Below are 19,808 nucleotides of genomic sequence, written 5' to 3'. Positions count from 1 at the left end.
CGATGGCGTTTGTAGGAGAAGAGGCTTGGGGACGAGTGGCGGCCGAAGCGTGTTCTGACCCGGGGCCGCCCCCCCGGCTGCGGCGCTTGGGGTGACACGGCCCGGACTGCGCGTGACCGTCCCGCGTGTCTGGGGCAGGCAGGGGCGAGGTCCCACTCTGACCACGGGGTCAAAGCACGCGGCGCCAAGTGACGCTTTCCGGACTGACCAGGGTCACGCAGCAACGAGGGGCAGACACGCCCGTGAAAGCCACGTGCTTGCCTTCCAAGGGCCCGCGTCCTCTTGCTACCTAATGTGGGTGGCCCCACAGACACGAGGACACAGGCACCTACGGGGTTTGGCGACTCCCGCTGAAGCCATGACATGCTTCACTTCTGTGTGGCAACATGAGAATTGCCCACTTGGGAGCGGAGCCCACCCGCATCGTGCTCCCCGAGCTCCCGGGGACGCCACCAAGGGCACGTTGGCCACTTAAAGCTCGTTTCCACACGGTGTTACGTGATTTCCCCAGAGGTTTCGTTTTGTGAATTATTATTATTTTTTGTTTTATAATTAAAGATGCCTTATACTTTGTTGACAATTTGTTAGTCGACACACGTTGCTATTTTCATCTTTTGGAATGGGGGGCGTACTGCTGGCCGCCGGCACCTTGAGAAAGACAAAGGGAGCTTGAGAAGGGTGACATGAATAACTTAATTATTAAAAAAATAAAAAATAATGGGATCCCTGGGTGGCGCAGCGGTTTAGCGCCTGCCTTTGGCCCAGGGCGCGATCCTGGAGACCCGGGATCGAATCCCACATCGGGCTCCCGGTGCATGGAGCCTGCTTCTCCCTCTGCCTGTGTCTCTGCCTCTCTCTCTCTCTCTCTGTGACTATCATAAATAAATAAAAAAAAAAATTTAAAAAAATAAAAAAATAACTTAATTATGAAGATTAAACTAAAAGCGTGTGACTTGAGACCGCGATACATGGAGGCTGACGGATGATACCACCGGATGCTATAAAATCTAACATTTTATGGGAAGAGTGACGATGGAATTCTTTTTCTCATTCTTCTTTAAGGGAAATAAGCAGTAATAATTGTTGTATTAGTCAAAGGCATAGATACATTGTTTTCACAAAAGGTCATTCATGGGGAGATAATCGCGGAGACTTCTGTGCCTTGTCACGAGGGCAATGTCGGGTGATGAATCACAGGTCAGTTTATTTCTGGATTTTGATTTTTCTTGCACATATGATGGCATTTGTAATAATGCCATAAAAAGAAAAGAGAAAAGCTTGAAACCTGCTTAGATTCACAATTTTTATTTTTCTTCACTGTATGAATGTTTACATAAGGACATCCGGAGGTTGTTTGGGTCTTTGCAAGATCATCATTCTTTTAACTAAGTCAACCTTTCAGAACCCAGTGATATGAGGATAATCCCGTCTGTTAAATTCCAACACAAGCTCTTGGATGAAGATGTGGAAAAAAACAAAACAAAACAAAAAAAACCTTGAAATTTCAGCTCAAGATTGACAAAGACCCTGGGGTGACCCACCGAACAGCACAGCAGGTAGGACACACGTAGTCCAGGGTCTTAATAGTGAAATTGGAGCTGAAGGGATGCACCTGCCTGCGTCTCTGGGGACGGGGAGTGAGGCTCTTCCCCGCATCACCTGTCGGCCGTGGGAGCTCTCCTATCTCAGCACGTACATCATTTCTTCTGTAAATAAGTCATGGTTGTTGGACGCCCTTAGTTCCAAAATCCTATGACGCTGGAAACCATCAAAAGATATTTTTACTAAAAAAAAAAAAAAAAAAAAAAAAAAAGATATTTTTACTGTTGAAAGGGATATAGAATTTTTTCTTGTGATAATTTTGACAAAGTTTACCCTTTAACTCCCTAAAATAGCGGGGTAAGTGAGGGCTTGCGTGTGGGGTATGGGAAAAGAGAAGCTGACCCCAGTGTCGGTGGGCTCGGGGTCTGTTACCTACGGACCTGGGGAGACAGGGCGGTAGATTTCTAAGGGAAGAGACGCAGATGTCATTTTTGTGTAGTGGGGTCTTGAACACCCCTCAGTGCTTGGTAGTAGGTTTTTAGTCTTACTTTGCTACGTAGCACAGATGAGAGGTGAACGGAGGCAGACTTTGCCCATTGGATGTTGCATCCTCTAATTCTGAGGTGATGCCGATAAGAACGGGTGATGGGGTAAAGGTGGAAAAAACAGATTTTTAAGAATCTCCTCGTTTACGGGACTCCGGTGAGTTGGATTGTAAATGAGATGAAAGGAAAGGACGGCGGCTGGCGGCTGAGTTCTGGCGGGTGGTGCCGGCCCCGACAGTGCTAAGCTCCGCAATGAAACAGGGCGTTTGCTTGGGGATCCCAGGATTTCTGAAGACAAGGTTTTACCATTAGGTTAATCAGAAACCGATCTCCTTTACCAAACAGCAAGGAGATTGAGCAGGAACACTGCCCCCAGGAGAGAATGTGGGGTTCGGGGTTAGGTGTTGGTGGGGTTAGTCTGCAGCCGGTGGGTCGATCACCCGGCCCCGTGGCCCGTGGGCTCCAGCCGTGAGGTCTGGCTGTGCGGCAGCCACACCTGGAGTCAGATGTCCAGACGGTTCTCTACAGTTTCGGGTGATTTACTGAAATCTGATATATTCTCCATCTCGGTCAATGGAACATCAGTCGAGGAGCCAGATTATACAATTCCAGAGGTGGCTTATGTGCAGGCGGCATGGCGCTCTCTTCTGGAAACTTCTAGAGGTAGGTAATGCCGGCATGAGATAAGGCCTGTAGGAAATGGGACTCTGGGGAGAGGTTACCTATCTGTCCTCCTGCACGATAATGAATATGAAAGCTGAGAAGTTGATCGTTCCTGTTTATTATTTCTTTATTAATTTGAATGTATAATCATGTAACCGTTTTTTTTTTTTTAAATCATAAAAGACAGATGCCCAGACCTCAAAGGAATAGATTGGCTCTGATAAAAAAAAAAAATACAAATGAACAAATCGTTCATCAGGAAATGTAGGAAAATATTCTGCTTCTACTCGGGATCCGCGAGGCAGTTTTCAGGCTCTCAAAGACACCTGGAATTTCTGTTGTCGGTCAATGGATCATCATCAAAGCAAACTCACTGAGACCAAAATAATACCATTTTATGTACCTAATTCTAAGGACTTCTGTAGTGAATCTCACATAGTAATAATCTCATGGAAAAGAATCTACAAAACATCCATTTCATTAAATAAACATGTTATCACACATACACACATGTGTTATCACGTAGATACACACACACGAGAGCAGGTAATGAGAGCTGATGCGATTCCCTCTTTGGGAAATTAATTCGTGGCCAAATATGAAACCAGGTAACTTCCATTCAAAGTTGGTTAAATACACTATTGTGACCATCCCGAAGCATCGTTAACTGGATGTTTCTGACTAAATGCTATTTTTAAGTCTTCCCAAACTTTGCAAACATTAAAATGTATGAAAATCTAAAAGACATGCATTTAGCATCATGATTTTAATGACACTTAGAAATCTTTTCTCTTTTTTAAGATTTTATTTATTTATGAGAGACACAGAGAGAGAGGCAGAGACACAGGCAGAGGGAGAAGCAGGCTCCATGCAGGGAGCCCGACGCGGGACTCGATCCCGGGACCCCAGGATCACGCCCTGGGATGAAGGCGACGCTAAACCGCTGAGCCACTGGGGCTGCCCTACTTAGAAATCTTTAGAAGCTTAATAGTTTATTTGAATTAAAAGCTCTTACTAACAAGTGAGCATTCATAGAAGCACCAGTGAAACACAGTAACGTGGGTACATTTCCGTGCTCCCATTTTAATTGCCCAAGTCCTCGGATGATAAAATAGAGTGTTCACGAGCCTACCTCTGTCTTCAAAGAGGTGAGTTTTTAGATGGAGTAATAAAGTCCATGTGCAGGAAAACATTGGAGGATAAGAAACACGTGGCCCAGCAACTGTCACTCATTTTGCGACGGGACTGTTAAGAAATTCAGGAAGCGTAGGGCACGCAGGAGGAATAGCTAGGGAAGCCTGGACGGGGGACGGCGAGGGCGGCCTGGACAGAAACGGGCTGCACTGGGGCTTCAAGGGCGAGTGATGCGGAGGCCCGGTCAGGCCTCCAGCCTGGGGACCGGGCGCAGGAGAGGGTGACAGGACTGTGACAGGGCTGTGGGAAGGTGTCACCCGGCGTCGAGGCCGATCCAGCCAGGACATCCCCTCCTGCACCTGGCGGCCTTCTGGGGGCACCTGAGGGAGGCGGAGACCAAAGCGCAAAGTCAGGAAGGAAGGGTGGGCCCGCTGAGAGCACGGGCCTTCAGAGATGGCTTCGTGGGAGCGACAGAAAGAAGGGCGTCGTGCGTCCAGAGGTGCTGGCAGTGTGGGTGTCCGTGAGAGCAGGACAGGGCACCCGCTGGGGACGGCGTGAATCCTCAGGTTCGGGTCAGCTCACGGAATTGCTTGCCGACCTGTCTCCCTTTGTTTTGCTTTTGGGTTTTGCACCCAAACTCTCAGCGAGGGAGACTTGGCGGCCACGGGTTGGAGCCCCCCAGGAGCAAGTGGCCCTCTCGGTGCGCAGGCTGAGGCTGCACACTGCGGTCCCTTGCGCGTGGGGCGGGCTGGCCTCGCAGGTTCCTAGAGTGGAGGGGGGGGTGCTGGCCTCACACGGGAATCCTCGGAGAGAGCCGGACATGGGACACGGGGATCCAAGGTGCTGCTCGGGGCATCCGGCCAGCCAGTCCTTCGCGGTGGTCTGTCGTGGATGGGGTCCCAGCCGGCCTGTTGTGGTGGATGGCGTCCCAGCTGGCCTGTCGTGGTGGAAGGGGTCCCAGCTGGTCTGTCGTGGGTGGAAGTAGTCCTAGCTGGCATGTCGGGGGTGAAAGGGTCCCAGCCGGCCTGTCATGGGTGGACGGGGTCCCAGCTGGTCTGTCGTGGGTGGACGGGCCCCAGCTGGCGTGTCGTGGGTGGACGGGGTCCCAGCTGGTCTGTCGTGGGTGGACGGGCCCCAGCTGGCGTGTCGTGGGTGGATGGGGTCCCAGCCAGTCTGTCTGTCGTAGGTGGATGGGGTCCTCAGCCGGTCTCGTGGGTGGACAGGCTCCCAGCGCAGGGGCCCCGGGGGAATGCGGGGCTGCTGTCCATCCTGTACATTTATGTCGCGTCTCCCCAGGGGAGCTCCGAGTGTTCTCATAGATGTTTCCTTTCAGGGATCAGATCAGATGGGAGTCCCTGCACCCCAGGGGCAGGAGTGCATAAGGGAGGGATATTGCGCTGGCGGGAAGGGGCGCGGCCGGGGCTCAGGAGGGAGTCCAGGGCTGGACCTAGTGGGGGCCACTTCCCAGGGCTCAGCCGTTCCCACCTCCCTCCTGGGGGAGCAGCCCTGCCCATCCTCAGGCTCTTGGGGCTCAGAGAGCACGGGCCCTGGGACCCTGGGCTGTGCGTATGGATGCGCCTCTGGTCCCCATGGGGAGCCTCGCTGGGAGAGAAGGTGGCTCAGTCATTAGGAGCAGAGCAGGACTAGAGTCCCGTGGACTCCCCCACAATGATTCTCATTCATTACCTATGAGATTTTGGGGCTGGATCCGGTGAATCCCCCACAGCCGAGAGGCGACCGCGAGGCCCCCTGTGGTCTGTGGGCATCTGTCTGGGTGAGTCCACATCCCGTCCCTGCAGGAAGGTCTGGAGCCCCCGGCAGGCCCTCCCAGCATGAGCCGAGGGGCAGGGCCTCCACAGTCAGAAGCATCCCCCACCCCTGCCTGTGTGGAAGTGCGGGGCTTGTGCTCCCACGGGGCCTGACCCCAGGGCGCCCCTGGGTTTCCACGGTGGCCAAGCTCCTCGCTCTGTCACTCAGGACCTTGTAACTCACCGTCGTGTAGGATGATTTTCCAGGTTATAAGAGAGGCATAGACGGAACTGTGGAGCGCGCAGCAGCACCGCAGGTTCTGCAAACACCCCTGATAGCACCCCTGCGTGTTGACAGCCGTCTTCATGGAAAGACTCCCCTGGAGTCAGTGCCTCATTGTCTCATTTGGTTCCTAAGTGCAAAGAAGACCCTGAGGTTCCTGAGTGGAAACAATACATTAGCCACAGTTTGTAGATCTCTGCTAAAGCATTACTGAAAAATTAAATGTTATAGACATTGGGTTTTAGACAATGGGAGTTAAGATGATGTGCTGAAAAATCCATACTACTAATAAATGATGGTCTTCAAAATAACTCAGTGATGTGCTCCTAATGTCCCTTTTCCCAGTTTTCACACCATTTTTCATTTCATGGATCAACATTTTCCATAAGGAGCATGGCAAAAAAGTTATGAAAATTTTTTGCCACTAAAAATAATTATATTGTTCAATTTCGTAGGAATGCTCAAGTTTCTTAAAGAAAATGTTGCTGAAAGTATATCTTGGTGTTTAAAAATGTGTAATTATATAACAGTGTGATCCAACTGTATGTTAACTGTAGTATTTGTGATGAGTATATTAGTAGATGTCTTTGACTTGCCACTATATTGATGTTTATTTTCACAAGGTAGCAAGATCTGTGTTTAATCTGGCTTTACTTTCTTCCCTGTTTTGATATCAAATTAGTTAAGTATAAATTGCTAGAATTTTTAGTTCTTCTGAACTTCATATATGGACGTGCAGATTCTTCAGGATTGCAAACTCCTATAGCTAAATTTTAAATAAATCAACAATACTTAAATTCTTGAAAGAGTTGAGGTGTTTTAAGCAATTAGCAAGTGTCAGAGTTTAAAATGAAAACATGCCGAGTTTTTTTTTTTAGACATATTATTCCTGAGGTCCCCGCTCCATCCCCGAAAACAGTCTTTTTCAAAGAGAAAGTTACTTCTTAAAAAAAAAAAAATTATTTGTTTATTCATGAGAGACAGAGAGAGAGAGAGGCAGAGACACAGACAGAGGGAGAAGCAGGCTCCATGCAGGGAGCCTGAGGTGGGACTCGATCCCGGGTCCCCAGGATCACGCCCTGGGCCAAAGCCAAAGGCAGATGCTCAACCACTGAGCCACCCGGGCATGACAGGAAGTTACTTCTTAAACTATTGTGCATATAAGAAATAGAGTAGCTACCACTCTGTCTGGAAATAGATTCTGAAAATAATCAAATCACATTTCATGTAGTTAAATGTGCTATATTGTTGGCTGACCTCATCTGGCTGTATTTCTGGATATCCCTCTGTATACATGTGTATATGTGTATGTTTTTATCTGTAAAGCTGACAGAAGCATCCACAATCAAGCATGGCGTGCTGCTTGCGGTCACCTGTGCACCCCTTGGAAAGTACAGGTGGCTCATTTAGAAGCAGCCATATTTCATACTGTGTGGCTGCCTATAAATGGGTTGCCCTGTACTCGCATCCTGTTTTCACTGAAATCCTGATGAAGGACCTCAGACTCCAGCTTGGTGAACTCTTCCAGTTGCCACGTAAAATGTGTATCCATCCTGTTCTGCGTAAGCACGTGTTGATGTGGTAGTAGGACTTCCAATCAAAAAGCCCTAAAGGGTGAGGCTATGCCTCTATGTTGAAATAGGATATGATATATGAAGTGTTTAATAAGTGTGTATTGAATTAACGAAGGGATGTCCTATTAATTTGTCAGATGTTATCTGTTGTATATTATTTGTCTTCCTGTAGAGATTGTGAGCTCCTGGTGAGCCAGGACTGAGATCAATTGATTTTATATTATCAGCACCTAGCAAAGTATCTGAAATACAGTAGGCACTTTACAAATACATGTTATTTAAGTGATTTCATAGATGAATTAATGTTGTAGGTTAGAGAATAAGATTTTCCAGATATGTGTTCTCTATAAGATTATCTAAGTGATCTAATTCTTTCACTACAATGCCCATTAATATTGGGTCAAAAACAGAAAAAAATATTAGATGATTATACTCCTATATTTTTATCAATTAAATGAAATATTACTAGACTACACTACTATATGTAAAGTATTAGCCTTATCATCAGGTAGAAATCATAATAAAAATTACATTTTATAAAAATAATAATGATAGCTTACCTTTACAATTAAAGTAGCCATTTATCACATCAACATTTTTGCTTAAAACTAAATATGTAAAAGACGTGGATAATCTGAACAACTGTGAGCTTAATTCTATGGTAGAAAGAGCCATATTTATAAAAATTTATAGAAGTTCCTATTTTTTTTAAGTATTTTGTGCTCCTCCAACAATTTATCTCTAATATAAAAATAAGTGATACAACAAACCATGGAAATAATTGGAAAAATAGAAAAACAACAGAAAAGAGGGATAGGGCAGTGCTGACAGCACAAACATGCAGTAGATTGTGTCCACGTGGATCCATGGTTTCCAGACCATCTCCCTATTGCTCAGATGCTCGTTATAGTCTGTCGCTATTCATTATCGTGTGTGATTACAGTACTGGACAGTAAGTTCCATGAGGCCTGGCATTGTCTTGTACCGTGCCCCCCAAATGTTCACAGCATGTTTAATTATTTCTAGAAGAAGTTGTTGATGAAGGAGTTTCTGGTTTTCCTGGATCTTGCACTGGTTCATCATGAGATGGCACCACTATTAGGCCTTGTGATGTTTCTCATCTCCCTTGTGCCCTTTGTGAGCTCTGTGCCTTCTCTAGTGTCCCCGCCCCATTACCGCCATCCCTTAGCTGCCACCACTCCTCTCAGGCTCCACTTGTATGATGGCATGTTTGCATGCTTCGTACACACGTGACTTTACTTCACACACTACCCTGTATCCCACTGCTGCAGCCTACCCTCGGTGCTAGGTAAACATCACTTAATTTTTCCTGCTTTCCCCCCTCACTCCAATCCATAGTCCATAGTACCACTGATTCTCTCTTTGCAATGCTACCAGTAACTGCCAGGAGCTTTCTTGTGCAGAAACCTGTTTCCCTACCCCACCCCTCTGCATACTCCCTCTCTCTACGTGCCCCAGGGCTGAGGGTGGCCCTTTCCTGATGCCTACTGAAAATTGTTCTGCATCCCAGGATGTGCCACATTCTTCCAAATGCTCACATGACTGTGAAGACATTCTCTGGAGACTTCTCTGATTCTATAACCACCCCAATGCCTACCATCCTTCTAGATGAGATCCATTATGTCTCCTCTGTAAAGCTGAACCCAACCTCCCTGTGTCCTTCTGCACCTCTCTCAATCTTCCCATGAACCTTTTCCATAACAAGTATCATATTGCTTTTAAAATATTTATTTTCAGGGCATCTGGGTGGCTCAGTTGGTTAAGCATCTCCTTTTGGCTCAGGTCATGACCCCGGGGTCCTGGGATTGAGCCCCAAGTCAGGCTCCCCTCTGGGCAGGGAGCCAGCTTCCCCGTCTCCCTCTGCTGCTCCCCCTGCTTGTGAGTTCACTCACTCTTGCTCTGTCTCTCTCTCTCTGATAAATAAATAAATAAATAAATAAATAAATAAATAAATAAACAAATAAATAAATAAATAATCAATCTTTTTTCCAATCTATTTTCTTACCTTTGTAGGTAAGTAGACCATGGAAAAAAGGGCCCTGCTCCATGCAATTCTACTCATTGTACCTAACAAGTTCCCTGACTCTTAAGTCACAGTCAATCTGTTTTAAAAAGTTATATAATGTGCTGATTGTAAGTTCTTACCACAGCGTATGAGTTAGAACAGTGTTCATCAGTTGGCTGCATTTAAAAACTAATTTGGTGTGTTAAACATTAGTGAAGACTAAACACAAATTCTTTCTTGGAGCCTTCCCAGAGTGTCAGTAACACCTTGGGCCACTGCACAGCTCTGTGCAAGATCACATTGAAGACTCACTTTGCATGTATACAATATATTTAGAATTATAAAATATTTCAAGTTTGACTCCTGGAATACTTAGATGAGATTACCTTGCTTGATGATGATTGTGACATAGTTCATGAAAACCGAGGTGGTCCCGGCAAAGGAGGCGATTGCTTATTTTGGTTATCTGATTTCCATTCTGGTTGTCAACAGGCTTTTTGATATTTCACACTGGAACTTAGGAAGTCGCTTTTCTGTTGAGACGTTTTCACCATCCTGTTGGAGAATGCTATTTTGGAGAAATTCAGAGTATCTTCCCACGGAATCATGAAATAACAGCAATAGTAAAACAATATTTGGGAAAAATAAATAAATGAGGAAAAAGTGGCTGATAAAAAATCAATTTGAAAGCAGTAACAGCTACAGCTAAAACACTACATCGATGTATAATTTCATAAATAACAATTTAAAACTCAAAGGCAAGCACGCATACCTCACCTAGAATTTCATTCCATGGGATCCCTGGGTGGCGCAGCGGTTTAGCGCCTGCCTTTGGCCCAGGGCGCGATCCTGGAGACCCGGGATCGAATCCCACGTCGGGCTCCTGGTGCATGGAGCCTGCTTCTCCCTCTGCCTGTGTCTCTGCCTCTCTCTCTCTCTCTGTGACTATTATAAATAAATAAAAATTAAAAAAAAAAAGAATTTCATTCCTAAGTAATGAGAGTTGTGTTAAAACAAGAAAAAAAAAAAAAAAACAGGAATCAAACATTTCAGGAAATTCACTGTTCGTGAACTTTCCGTCTCTAGTGAACCACCAAACTAGCCTGAAGCAGGGCTCTGATGTCAAACCACACTTGTCTCCAAATGACTGCTGATCAAGAAGGGAATAAAAATATATGTAATTCAATATACTTCTTTCTACTGAACTCAAGTGTGAAAGTGTTTCCTTTGTGTGTGTGGTGTATGTTTTGCTTTCTTGCTTTTGGTTTTTTGTTTTGTTTTGTACATGACAGCCTTCCTCATATTACCACGGAGATTCCTACCGGAAAGCATGTTATTTAAATCGAAACAAGTATCGGGCATAATTATATGATGACAGACTTCTATAAACATTTGAAACTTTTTCAGTTGCTCATAGAAGATACCAGAGGTTCGTAAACAGCAAGCACTGAGGCCTGCTGAGCTGCGTTCTCAGGGCTCGCCTACACACGGAGGCACCTTCCCAGGAGCTGTTTAGACAGAGGCTGGAGGAGTCCCCGGGGCTGCGGGGCTGAGCTCTCAGCCCCAGGGTGTAGAATGGATTAGGTCTAGAGCAGGTTCTCATCTCACACGAGTGCTGTGCTGGGAAGATAAGAACTGGACCAAACGCTTGAGAGCTAAGTGGAAGTGTCTCATGACGCTAATATTTTGTTAGATGTTCGAGATATATAGAATTGAATCCTTCAAAAATACGGAGACTGGGTAAATCCTGCACAAGATACGGAGTCGTCATCTTCATCAGCCTGATGTGTACAGCCTGTTCGCACCAGAACCTTTAGTTGAAAGCATCTTGGCGATTTATAGGACTTCAGAAGAAGTCACAGACTAATAGAAATAAATGGAATTGCTAAATAAATTCAACACAATTGCAACTCTTAGTAGATAATGTTTTGAAATAAATGACTTCATCTTTTGTAAAGGTTCAGTGGTATAAAGAAAACACAGAATCGGTATTTGCTGCACTGATCTGCAGGCTGGTGGCTTCGAGTAGGAAAGACCTTCTCTCTATTGGCAGCTATTATGACTGATCATTTTAAGTGTTTTAGATTCTGATTAAAATGGAAATGTCTCTTGATTACAGGAATATCTTTGTCGATCTAAAGACAAATCTTAAAAAAATGTTTTTGAGATATTTTTGGTAAATGACAGGAAAATCCTTTCCTGAAATGGACATAGACTTAACATCGGAGAGTTTTACTTTGCTGCTTCGGACTGCTGCGTTATCCACCAATACAACTTTCCCAATGCTTAGAAGCAGTATTGAAATATTTGGGACACAATGATACCACGACTCCCTGACCCCAGAGCGAGCAAAACTCAGTCGAAATGAATTTTATTTGATGTGCTGAGAGAAGCAACGGAGCAGGGCCATGTCTCTGGTGCTGGTTGACAGACTGAACCCAACACTCAAACTGGAGAGGAAATTTTGAGTTCCTGAAGATCTTTCTCTAGTCCTTTGCAGACACTGATCAGTCGCTCTCTCGGGGCTTCCTCCGGGAGTAACCGTCTATGATTCCGGCCAGAACTAGGGATTAATTATTGAATCACGTAGCAGTTTTGCAGGAACAAAGCTTTTTTTGTGGGACTGAAGATGGGAATTGGACTATCCAAATACCCTTCAACTTTCTGATAGGGAAGAGGAATGTGGTACATACAATGATGTGGGGTAGGCCTGGAGGCCTTGGGCACTGAGGAATCGAGTGTAGAACTTTTTCTAAATAATTAATTTCATGATGCCATTGAGGACTTACGTGAACTTTGGAAAAAATAATAGAAGGCATCGTAAGAAAGAAGGGAACACACCTACTGGGGAGAGTAACTATCCTTCCAGAAATAAGTGGCTCCAATTCTCTGTGTAACAGAATGTGGCCTTAAAAAAAAAAAAAAATCAAGATTAAATGATAGAAAAAGCTATGAAACAGGATATTTCTCTCATAACTTCAACCCAAATAAAATTTGATAGACATTTTTATTGGTACATCTTTAATTGTTTTCCATTTATTTATTTATTTATTTGCCACCTCCAGAAAGGTTCTAAATTTTTTTTTAATTTTTTATTTATTTATGATAGTCACAGAGAGAGAGAGAGAGGCAGAGACACAGGCAGAGGGAGAAGCAGGCTCCATGCTCCGGGAGCCCGATGTGGGATTCGATCCCGGGCCTCCAGGATCGCGCCCTGGGCCAAAGGCAGGCGCCAAACCGCTGCACCACCCAGGGATCTCTTTTTTTTTTTTTAATTTTTTTTTAAAAATTTTTTAGAAAGGTTCTAATGTAAGTTTTAGTGCAGAGCTTTGCCTGCAGAGCTCACGACCAGAAGGTAACGAGAACGTGCGGAAGTCATACGGGAAAGCCAGGGTCATCCCTTAACCGACAGAGGCACACATCTATCTCCATCAGGGATAATCTTGTATCACGAAACACTTCTGTGTAACCCGCGAACGACTGGTTGTGAGATGGAAGGTCTTGGGCACGCCTGGCAGTTCCTTCGTCCTGGGCTGCATCCCCCCCCCCCCCGCCCCAAGACGCATGCGTTTCAAAGCTTAGTTTAGAAGCATGAGGTGGAATTTGCCCACTTTCTGCCATTCTGAGTCTCGTGAAAGCCTTCACCAAGAGTTGATAAAATCATCTAGCTCTTTGTGGTGCTCGCATCTGATCTTAACGATCGGATTCAGGATTTTAAACATCTCCACTTTCAGAATATTTATTCATTCGACAATCGTTACTATAAACGTTTTTTAAAAAAATCCAGATTCCTGGTGCTTCTTGAAAAATCAGAAGCTTGTGTCACAGGAGGTGCGAATTTTCCTGGGACAGCAGGTCATCACTGCCTCCAAGGGTCTGCTATCACGCACGGACCTTGCTGTTCAGGGGTGAGGCCTGCACGACCCATGAGAATTCAAGGCTGTTGTTGCTCAGACAGATTCCGTAGTTTACCCAGCGTCCTGTCACAAGGTGTGAACAGCTGGGGTAGGCACCTGGCTCGTCTTTATAATTTGCACACCTGGGTTATGTCTACTGAACATGTTCGACGTGATGTTCCACCGGCATCTGATACTCAGATACTTCATCTGTCTTTGAGATAGTGAAGCATTTGAGATGTTGCCTCTCATGACCGATGGGGCCCTCCTCCCGCGTGGCCAAGGGAAGCCCTCACCGCCTTGCTGGGTTTTCTCCTCCAGGCTGGGGGTGGGCTTCTCAGTTCCTCACACCCACGCCACACGGTTTGAAAGAACTCAGATGTCCTCACCGCCAACCAGGAACTACACGAAACAACAGGAAAGACTCTCCTTAGGCTTCTTCTTTCCATCTGTAGAGAGAGAGGCTCAGGCGAATCCATCGGGAGGCCTTTGTAATGCTCGCATCCCACGGTCGCCTGCCGACGCCGATTCCCAGCTTACCCTCTCCCTTTCCCCTCGGTGCGTTGGCACTTTGTGATCAGACCAGAGCGGCCGGTATCCGCACGGGCCCCGACCCCCCCCTTCCTGCCTGCCTCCCCTCCCTGCTGATTTAAAACACCCTTTGGTTTTGCATAGAATCGATGATATGCCCCCATGTTCTTTCCTTCTGGGCATCCGAACTAAAATCACTTGCATGTCTTAAATAGATCAGAGTCCGGGTAAAGGTACACTTGGTGGAGACTAACACTGCAGGGGGACACTTCCGCAAAGACTTGTCTTAGCAACTGCGCGTCAGTGACCACATGTCATTTTCCCTCCCGTATCCAAAGTTACAGACCTGAATCCTGACTATGCAGAGATCAGCGGGGTGCGGGTATGTGGTGAATCGGCGTCCTCCATGGAAGCCACCTAAGAGTGCAAGCTGGCAGGCAGACAGCGAGGATCACTAGTTCCTTTCCTCTTTTCTTTTCTTTTCTTTTCTTTTCTTTTCTTTTCTTTCTTTCTTTTCTTTTCTTTTCTTTTCTTTTCTTTTCTTTTCTTTTTTTCTTTCTTTTCTTTTCTTTTCTTTTCTTTTCTTTTTTTTCTTTCTTTTCTTTCTTTTCTTTTCTTTTCTTTTTCTTTTCTTTTCTTTTCTTTCTTTTCTTTTCTTTTTTCTTTCTTTTCTTTTTTTCTTTCTTTTCTTTTCTTTTCTTTTTTTCTTTTCTTTCTTTTCTTTTTTCTTTTTTCTTTTCTTTTTTCTTTTCTTTTTTCTTTTCTTTTCTTTCTTTCTTTCTTTCGTTCTTTCTTTCTTTCTTTCCTTTTCTTTTTTTTCTTTTCTTTTCTTTCTTTTCTTTCTTTTCTTTTCTTTTCTTTTCTTTTCTTTTCTTTCTTTTCTTTTCTTTTCTTTCTTTCCTTTCTTTTCTTTTCTTCTTTTTCTTTCTTTCTTTCTTCTTTCTTTCTTTCTTTCTTTCTTTCTTTCTTCTTTCTTTCTTTTTTTCCTTCTATTTCTTTCTTTGGAAAGGAAGAAATCAAAGTTAGGTGGAGGTAAATGTCAACACACCATGTGGTGCATGAAGTTTCCAGCTCTACTCTTGAGAATGATCAAAATTTGCATCGGGAAATGAGGAGAGAAGCCTTAGTATAAGACTGTCTCCACAGATGCCCTTAAAACACTGCCTCATGGGCAGCCCTGGGGTCTCAGTGGTTTAGCCCCGCCTTCAGCCCAGGGCGTGATCCTGGAGACCCGGGGGTCGAGTCCCACATCGGACTCCCTGCATGGAGCCTGCTTCTCCCTCTGCCTGGGTCTCTGCCTCTCTCTCTCTCTCTCTGGTATTTCATGAATAAATAAATAAAATCTTAAAAAAAACACTGCCCCACATGAAGCCCACATAGAGCTCTAAGTTCTGCAGAAGTTAAATCTTCATTTCAGTCATCTATCCCTTTGAGTTGGAGAGCTAAGTTGGGGGAAGCCATTATAGTGATTTGCTTCTGGGGATCGCACCGTGCGTGGCGTTAGCTGCCTGTTGCCCCCATCACGTGTGCCACAGGCGTGTGGCAGGTGGAAAGTCACAAGCCCGTCTTCTGTGAGTAGGAACAACTTCCAGGTTCCCCCTGAAGCTTAAGATCTTGGAGCTTCGGAGGAGGTCGGTGTGAGCGTGGGTGGCTCTTGACCATGGGCGAGAGTGAGTGATGCCAGTAGGACTGTGGAGAGTGTCCCAGGGGCAGGCTCGGGCCTCACAGGGAAGGGATGTGAAGGCAGGAAGGGCTTGCAGCTCAGTGACAGAAGGCTTTGAGGCTTTTTTGGAAAGGGTTGGGAGGGTCTTTTATTTTTTCCTTTGATATAAAGAAGTGATGTTTTTAAATGAAGAAATGTGTGGATATTTAGGTGTGCTGCTCCCTCTTGTCTTGAAGCAGTTTGAGTAAAGGAAGACTTGCTATAAACGCTTCCCTCCGGGGCCCTTGCTTTGAGACGCAGCTTAGGCTTCCTCCTCTGGCTGCTGCTGCTTTCTGGTGTCCTGGCACTTCATGGGCTTGGCTTGGTTGGAGAGGAAAAGGGTGTGCAGGGAGAGGAGGAGGCTGTTTCCACAAACTGCCATGATAGGAGAGAGATTTTTTTGCCCCGAGAAAATGTGCACCCAGTGACTTTGGGCTGGGGTTGTCTCCAGGGAAAACTGAGACTATAGTATGAGAGTCCCACATAATTCCCAGCATGCCTGCAAGGCAATGCGGACTAGTAGGTGGCATTTGGAAGTCTTTGGAAAGAAGATTCTCCTAGTAAGGAGACAGAGGGGACTGTAGACATAGATTCTCCTGTAGACATAGATGAGAACAAGTAAAATGATCAAACCTCGTGTAACAGTAAACAGTCACCAAATAAATGAAATCGAACGGAGACCCACATCTGCCTTTTCCTTTCTAAATTCACAATCTTCTTTTTCTGTCCACGCCGCCGGGGGCACGCGATGACTTGCCCTGCTTTGTCTTTATTGGCTGTTTGTGCACCTGCTACCGTGCCTTCCGCTCAGTCTTTCCCCTCCTTTCTCACAGGTTTCGACCTGGTGAAGTGCGAGGATCCAGGCACCCCCAACTATGGCTATAGGATCCGAGACGAAGGCCACTTTACTGACACTGTGGTTCTGTACAGCTGCAACCCGGGCTACGCCATGCATGGCAGCGACACGCTCACTTGCCTCAGCGGCGACCGCAGGGTGTGGGACAAACCGCTGCCTTCCTGCGTGGGTGAGTTGGGCAGACCCCCTCCCTCCGTCCCCCCACAGAAGCAAAGCTCAGGGCCCAGCCGCAGGTGCTGGGGAGAGGCCGGGGCCTCTGCTGTGCTCAGCGCTCGCTCCCCGCGTTCGCCCAAGACACCGTGTTTCTGTGGCGTGGGTTTTGCATAAGAAAGATCTCCCGGTGCTGTTTTACAGAGACCGTAAGCACAGAGTTACTATGAGAATCATAACGTGAGTGTTTCATCGCTTTATATTCTCGACCTGAATTACGTCCTGGGTAATGTCTTCCCATCAGGCTAATGCCAGGGAACAAGGAGAGGAAAGAAATGATGGAGACAGACGACTGTACATTTTTCTCTCTGGGGCTAGGTATACAGTGTGGATGTGATGGTTTGGGGTTTTGTTTTTAAAATAGCTAAACCAACCCCTGTGGGTCCCGGAGTGAATCCCCTCAAGTGTCGGTGTCTCTTGCAGCCGAGTGTGGCGGTGAGATCCACGCAGCCACGTCGGGGCGCATCCTGTCTCCCGGCTACCCTGCTCCCTACGACAACAACCTCCACTGCACCTGGATCATAGACGCAGACCCGGGAAAGACCATCAGGTACCTGTTTTATGTTGGTTTCAGGGGATTTTAGAATAGAGGAGCATCTTCAATTTCTGCAGTGGGGATAATAGCACATTTATCGTTTCTGAGTCAAAGAAAAACACATAAAGGGGCACATAAATTTTTTGTTAGCTCATAGGCTTACTTTGGAGTGCCTTTGAGAACTTGAGGTAAGCCATCTGTAAAAAAGAGAAAAATAAATGTATGTTAGCTTTTGCTGCGTAACAAACAGGCCCCCAAATCTAGTTGTGTAAAACAAGTGTTTATCTGCCCACGACTGTGTGTTGCCTGGGCAGCTCTGCCCCGGGGCAAGCTTGATAGGGTGATGGCCCAGGATGGCATCACTTGGATATTCAGACTCAGCTGGACACTGAGGAAGGCTGGGGCCTCTTCACATCACATTACTGTTCCTTCAGGAAACTAATTATGGTTGGAAGGTTTTTGACAACAAGAGACAACACACTTTTCAGATATGGGATTGCATTCATTTGCTAATGTGCCATTTGCCAAAACAAAACACATCCATGAGATAAGATTCCAGGGAATATACTCCACCCCTCACTGGAGAGAAAAGCAGAGTCATACTGCAACGGGACGTGCTACAGGGATGAGGAGAGTACGTGGCTGTTTATCACATACCAAAGTAAGTTTGAGGTAGGCCCAGAAAGCATTTCAGTCTAAAGTTACACACAAGAAAGAAAATCTTATTAAAAAAAAAAAATCCCAGAAAACTGTGTTAACATTTCAAAAGGAAGTACTCTGTTTCAACTGATGGTTCTCAGTTATTATGGTAAATTTTTATGCCAATAAGTAAACCAGCAAAAAGCAATCCTTTTAAAGTAACTTTTCCATGTTCCAGTCAGGAGGCTGTTGTCAAAAACCATGGCACATAAATCAAAAAGTAATTTCAGAATAAGTTGTTTCTTGATTATAGTTCTTGACGGACAAGAAGAGAGCCTACCGTCCTTTGCAGAGCCTCATAAAAGTTTCCCTACTTTCATTAGTTCATCCCTTTCATTGCAGTTGTTCTGAAATCTATGTACAGAGATAATGTTTAGAAACTCTTCCCTACTCCCCAAAGCCCTACCCCCAGCTCTCTGTTCTGTTCTCTGCACCTGTGCGCCATTTTGCCCACGAGAGACTAAATGGCCAGTGCAGCCCCCTCTTCAAATACATGAAGTTGAATTCAGCAGGAGGTGAAACCCAGAAAACCTCTTTCTGGGGCAAGTGAATGGATAGACGCATCCACAAACCACTGATTTTTTTGTCCTTATTCACAAAAGGAAGCCGGGCAAACCTAGTGGTGTATTTTAAACAGACGTGGGGCCACCTTACTGTGGCTTCATAACTTGATGACAGTAATGGAATGAAGGCCAAGGGGAGATGCATGTTCTATCCCATGACACTCTGTTCCCTTCTTTTGATATCTGTCCCCTGAACCCCACCTGCTCTCTTTGAAGTCATGACATGAGCATCTTCCCAAACGAACATGGCACAAACTATTACCATTTTCAGACCACATTACTTAAGAGGAGGAACTTTAATCCTGTATATAACGCGACAGCTTATTTTATAATAACTATGTTAAAAATAAATGTGAGTCCTTGAGGCATCTGGGTAGCTCAGTCGGTTAAGCATCTTACTCTTGATGTCAGCTCAGGTCGTGATCTCAGGGTTGTGAGATGGAGCACTGGGTTGGCTCGATGCTCAGGATGGAGTCTGCTTATCTCTCTCCCCCTCCCCCTCACCACTCTCTCTCCCTCTCAAAAATAAATAAATAACATCTTTTAAAAAATAAATAGTTTTGGGTCCTTAATTAAGATAAATGATTAAGTAGATAGTTATTGATCTTTTGAGACAAAAATAAGGTGTATTTGAGGAGTAACAATTTAAGAATCTGTATTCTTTATGGAAATCAATGCAGTCATTTTTCCATTGAACTAAATAAAACTAAATATTAGTTCTTAACCTTGAATTCCTGAGAGCTTGGTCTGAGTATCAGAAAAACTGTTACACTAGTTTTTATTTTGAAAAATTGTAGGGATTCTTTAAGACTGATGAAATAGCTTTATATAAACAGGATCTATTTTAGGAGGATTCCAACTTTTGGCATTTTTTTTTATAAGTTCCTTTGCAATTTGTTTCCTGAGAATTAAAATGAGCAGGTGAATCTAATACTTCATTAACATTTTAATAAGAAAAGAGAAAAGAAAGTAATAAAGAATGATTTGAAGTAATAAAAAATGTACACCTTTTATATCATGTGCTGAGTTTGATATTTAACTATTAGGATTCTAGGGGGGAAAAGACGCCAGTTTTTTGTTCTGGGAATGTCTAATGTCTCTTCCATATTTTTCACACGTGGGAGCTTATCAATTTATATATAGTTCTTTCTGATTTAAGCCATAAAGCCCTTCCTGATAAGGAAATTAAAAAGAAATATCAATATTTATAATTAATTTCTTCAACTGTATCTAAAAAGGTTTCGAGTGATTTCATTAAGAAAATATATATAATGGTTAGTGTGGTACTTTGGGGAAAAAAC

The 19,808-nt window shown here is 45.0% G+C and overlaps 1 protein-coding gene across 2 annotated transcripts in view; it reads left to right on the top strand.

The window, feature by feature from the left end:
- CSMD1 (CUB and Sushi multiple domains 1) overlaps positions 1-19,808 on the top strand; it is a 1,870,054-nt gene that overhangs the window by 1,564,165 nt on the left and 286,081 nt on the right. For both annotated transcript variants that reach the window (XM_077848529.1, XM_077848528.1), the window contains exons 24-25: positions 16,478-16,669; positions 17,134-17,260. In XM_077848529.1, the coding sequence (XP_077704655.1) occupies positions 16,478-16,669; positions 17,134-17,260 (319 nt within the window). The remainder of the gene's footprint in view (positions 1-16,477; positions 16,670-17,133; positions 17,261-19,808) is intronic.

The sequence above is a fragment of the Canis aureus genome, chromosome 15, assembly GCF_053574225.1.
Source record: "Canis aureus isolate CA01 chromosome 15, VMU_Caureus_v.1.0, whole genome shotgun sequence".
NCBI classification, from domain to species: domain Eukaryota; kingdom Metazoa; phylum Chordata; class Mammalia; order Carnivora; family Canidae; genus Canis; species Canis aureus.
This window is presented reverse-complemented; position numbering and strand designations above follow the sequence as displayed.